Genomic DNA, 5,085 nt, shown 5'->3' on the forward strand with positions numbered 1-5,085 from the left:
GCCCTCATAGGGCACATGGTGCAGGATATAATATCTGCGGCTGTGGATTGTTGTACCTATGTGATGCTTGATTCCCTGTCCTAAGCTGGTATGGACCGGTCAGGCACGACACAAGAGGCCACACGAGGAAGACCATGGTAAATCTGGACGATACGGTTGAATTAATCGAGTGAACCATCCGGAACAATGGCCCCAATGGTAGCTGTTTCAAGTATGTCCGTTTGCACGAGTTGGTGCACCCCAACACCAGGGCCTACCTTAATGTTAATGGAGAAGTCTTCAATGCTATCGTGGTCCCTGACGTAACGGCGTCCGAGACAAAAATAGCAGAGACGTATCACTGGTTGCGTACGAGTTAAAAATATTTTCATTAAACACGATCATTAAATACGAGGGGCATTTCCGAACACACTGCTATTGATGATTATAAAATCCGTGCCTGGAATTCTTCCCATGTAGGTAGGTCCACTGGAGGAAGATCGCAACCTCTCGGCTCAGCATTCAATGCTTTTAAATTAATTAAATTGCTGTTCTTTTCTTTCTAATTGATAAATTCCATTATCATGAGACCATGGAATGGTAGAGATTTTTTCACTTACCATGGAATGGTAAGTGGAAAGAGAGTCAAAGCTGATTTTTGTATTATTTAGCACATAAAAGATTATAATCATGCCACTTGGCAATTTATGATCTCCTTGAGATTGATATAATTTTCTTTTTTCTCATCTATAGCATGAAGAATCAAACGATTCTTACTCTGTATGCTTAACTTGAATGGGATTAAGATCCCGTCGGCCCGTTCTTCTCTGCTTCTCATATAAGAGTGGTTATTGCTTCGATCAAGTCCACCGCTCCTCAGTTGATCGATGAGTCCAACTGCCGATCAACATGTACAATAATAATGACATATAAAAAAAAAAGCACTATACACATTCATTTAGCATAGGTTCGAACTTTAGTTATCTTCTCTCTAAGCTCTGTCCTTATTGCAACTATCATTTTTTATATGTTTTCTCGCTGCCACATCATCAAATAAGTCAATCAGCCATATAGACAGACGTATCAGTTTGTCATGTCAGTGAGACATATGAGACTGTCATATTAGCTTTTGAGTTGTCATGTCAACCTCTAATCTGCCACATCAGCATCTGAGCTGCTATATCAGCTCCTAGTTTATCACATCAGTTTCTGGGCTGTTGCTTCAGCTCTTGATCTAGTACATCAGTATTTAAGTATACTCGTGATCTAGTTTTCAAACTCAAGTTAGCACTTATAGTACCATCTTAAGTTTGAAAGAGGATGTTAACATGATTTTAGGGAGTACATAACAATCTTCATTAGCCCATATTATTTTTCTTTGTTATCGTGATCCTGTATAGGTCGGTATTATTTTTCTTTATTACCATGATCCTGTATCGGCTAGTATTATTTTTTTTTTAGCATGATCTTGTTAAAGTGATTTTAGAGATCATATAACGACTTATATCAGCAAGTATTATTTTTCTTGATTAGTATGATCTTATATCAATTTATATTATTTTTTTTGTATATAGTCTGTACATTAATATATATAATTTTTGAGATGTACTGAATATAATTAAGAAAAAAATTCCGTCTTTTGTAATTATTTTAACATATATAATGAGAGATCGAAGCGAATTCACCATTTATTAACGCAACTAAGGTCTGCCCGTTGGATCTTCAATCCTCCAAGAACCAAAGGTTCCGTGTCTTGTATACACATCTGCTCCTCTCTTTATGATTTGTCATTGCTCTTCTGAGCCTCCAAACTTAGTCTCTTTCCTTCCCTAGAGCCCAGTGTGGAAGCCTCTCAAATGCAGATGTGTGAAGGTCTATGAGGTCCCTTTTATGAGTTTTATTTGAGTTGAGTTGCTTTTGGAGCTGCAGGGGTTTCGAGTATATCTTAATAGCTGTTGGCTGTCCAAGGGAAAGGAAGTACTGATGACACTACACCCCTGCTTCTTCTCAGATGGATAGTTTTTATAGGAGCTCTCTTTCTTCCTTGGATAAACAAGGAAGGAAATCACAGGTATAGTTTTAATGGTGCAAGATGACTACTAGCGAAAAGAAAGAAGACAAACAATGGAAAGAGTAATATCCTCTTGAATACACTGCCTGGCAGAACAAAAGATAGCTTGCATCAGAGAGAAAGAGTCCTGGGTAAAGGAAAAAAATAACAGAGAGAGAGAGAGAAGGGAAGAGAAGAGCAGAGAAGATGCCAACAGTCTGGTTTGCTCTGAAGAAGTCCCTCTACTGCAAATCTGGGCCATCTGATGTCCATGATCCAAAGGCCAGGGGGCAGTTGGGAGCCATTTTGACAAGGAGAACATCGAGGTCCGGGTGCTCGAGATCTATAGCCAACCTCAAGGATGTCATCCATGGGAGCAAAAGGCACCTGGAGAGGCCACCAAGCTGCAGCCCAAGATCCATTGGGAGCAGTGAGTTTCTGAATCCAATCACCCATGAGGTCATCCTTAGCAACTCCAGGTGCGAGCTCAAGATAACTGGTTTTGGGGGCTGCCATGAGGGGGAGTCTGAGGTTGGCTCAACCTACGTGGGTACTCTTAGGCCAGGGACCCCAGGGCCAGGGGGCCAATTTGGCCTCCAATGCAACCCTTCCTTCAGGGGAGCCAGCACCACCCCTCCAAGGAGGTCACCCGGTTTGTTTGGTGACAAGGAGGTCTATGGCTTTGGGGGTTCATCTCTTTCTAGTGCTGTGTTTGGTAATGGTGGTGGTGGAGTTCGCCATGCTTCCTTAAGTCCTAGGCCCTCTCATGAGGCAGGGTCACATATCTCCTCTGCTAATATCACCTGCCATAAGTGTAGGGAGCAGTTTGGGAAGTTGGAAGGATTGGAAGCACACCATCTCTCCAAGCATGCAGGTATGGAACATAATCTTGCAGTAAACATCCATTTTTTTAATTTCCTTATACACTACTTGTTGATTTTTATTGCCTTTTTCTTGAGACTAATGAGAAGGTCCTAACTTCAATGAAAATTTTCACAAGATTGATATGTTACATTTGATTAGTTTTACAAACAACTTCTTGGTTTCAACAACAATTTCTTTGTATCAGTTCTGTCGGAAATCTATGGGGTTACATCAATCCTCTTAAACATCTATTTTGATTCCATAAAAAAAAAAAATCTCCGCCTACAGTTTTTTTTTTTTTTTGCCATATTTACTGATTCTGCAGCGGCATTACTTTAAAGCCTATTTTGCAGTTTGTTGCATTGATCATTCTTCCTCTTTTTCTTCTCATGTCATTGAAATTGAGTTGTCTCTATTGCTGAAGGCTAGATAAATTTTATTATCTGGATTAGTCTTATTACCTAGCTCGAGTATTAAGTCTCAACAAGTTTTAGCTAAGCTTTTACATCAAGATCAAATTAGTTACTCGACGTTTGCCTAAGATGGTGGACTACTGAATGAATTATAGCTATTCTTAGTAAAGGCAGATGGTAGAACATGCGTGAATTATAGAAATCCTTCATATTGGTGGCACCTCTGCAAACATGCTTCTGAAATAAATAATGATGTTCTGAGAAAAACAGGAGAGGAAATCAGCCAATATACTTTCTTTCTTTCTTTTATACCCCTTCTGATTTCCATCAACTTTTACTCGAGGTCCAGCCAGATCCACAAGTTCTACTGTTGCATTTCAGTTATTAACTCGTCGGAACTCTTACAATTTCACATCACAACCTTTTGCAAAGAGAATTCTTGGACTTTGCCTCCAATGAACTTGAGTATGCTACGATCTGATTTGTGATTCTCTGTTTTCTCTGTAGTTACTGAACTTGTGGAAGGAGACTCCTCTAGAAAGATAGTTGAAATGATATGTAGAACAAGCTTGGTAAAATCTGAGAGCAGCTGTTGGAGGATAGAGAGAGTCCTAAAGGTCCATAACATGCAAAAAACACTTGCTCGATTCGAAGAATACCGGGAAATGGTGAAGATTAGAGCCAGCAAACTCCCCAAGAAGCACCCCCGTTGCCTGGCCGATGGCAATGAACTGCTAAGATTCTATGGCACCACAATTGGCTGTTCTCTTGGAATGAATGGCACTTCGAGCCTCTGCGCATCGGAGAAGTGCAGCGTATGCCGGATTATAAGACATGGATTCTCTATGAAGAAGGAATTGAATGAAGGAATTGGAGTGTTTACGACTTCCACCAGCGGGAGAGCATTTGAATCTATTGAAATATATGGAGATGATTCATCAATAAAGAAGGCATTGCTGGTTTGTAGGGTGATAGCAGGCAGGGTTCACAAGCCATTGGATAACTTCCAAGAGTTAGCAGGACAGTCTGGGTTCGACTCATTGGCTGGGAAAGTGGGCCTCTATGCCAACATTGAGGAGCTCTATTTGCTTAATCCGCAAGCGCTTCTACCTTGTTTTGTGGTAATCTGTAAATCCTGAAGGAATATTTATCTTTCCTGTGTTGGTTTACATCTTGAGTTTAGTCTGAAATGCTTTCATCTCTTTCTCATCCATAGTGTTACTGAGTTTGTTGAGTATCTTTACTTAGGACTTCATAGCTCATACTGCCCAAATTGTTCAGCGACCTTATGTTTAGATCTATGAAACTTATCTGGCACAAAAACCAACTTCCTCTGTCGCAGAGCTGTTTCACTTCTCCATCCACATCCACATTAAATGACATTTTATCTTGGTGTCAGCAAATTTGAATATATACTGAGAATCCCATGTATCAGATTCTTGGATTGATGGAGTCTCATTATGTCACACTTAAAAGAGAGGTTGCTGCCATCTTTCTCAAAAAATATGTATACTGTTGCAGGACAAGATGGATTAACCTTGTGATTTAGGTATAACAGCTGCCCTTGCCCATTGTCTAACAAGAATTATGGATTTATGAGCGCCGTTTTTTATTAATGAACATATTGACTTCCTCTTGTTGCACAAATTTGTGAATAAAAACAACTAACCCTATTTCATCTACTTAAATTGGATTTATGAATTCAGCAGTGCTTTTGTTCTAACTATCAGATCATGGTGGACTGACTCAGAACAAGTCCCACTGCTCATTTGAGGTCTA

The 5,085-nt window shown here is 39.9% G+C and overlaps 1 protein-coding gene across 1 annotated transcript; it reads left to right on the plus strand.

Moving 5' to 3' along the window:
* The first annotated feature begins 1,695 nt into the window (after positions 1-1,695).
* Positions 1,696-4,515, plus strand: LOC103696776 (uncharacterized). The gene is made up of 2 exons (XM_008778490.6): positions 1,696-2,903; positions 3,814-4,515. Exons 1-2 carry the CDS (start codon positions 2,237-2,239, stop codon positions 4,443-4,445), a joined length of 1,299 nt encoding a protein of 432 aa, XP_008776712.4. The 5' UTR covers positions 1,696-2,236; the 3' UTR covers positions 4,446-4,515.
* Positions 4,516-5,085: the final 570 nt, after the last annotated feature.

The sequence above is a fragment of the Phoenix dactylifera genome, chromosome 9 (assembly GCF_051530095.1).
Source record: "Phoenix dactylifera cultivar Ajwa chromosome 9, Ajwa_hap1_PhDact_Kaust_v1.1, whole genome shotgun sequence".
NCBI classification, from domain to species: domain Eukaryota; kingdom Viridiplantae; phylum Streptophyta; class Magnoliopsida; order Arecales; family Arecaceae; genus Phoenix; species Phoenix dactylifera.

Excerpts from the sequence above, each read along its gene's own strand:
- LOC103696776 (XM_008778490.6), top strand. The coding sequence starts at position 2,237 with ATGCCAACAGTCTGGTTTGCTCTGAAGAAGTCCCTCTACTGCAAATCT. Across the intron at positions 2,904-3,813 it reads CCATCTCTCCAAGCATGCAG|TTACTGAACTTGTGGAAGGA; the intron begins GTATGGAACATA and ends TTTTCTCTGTAG.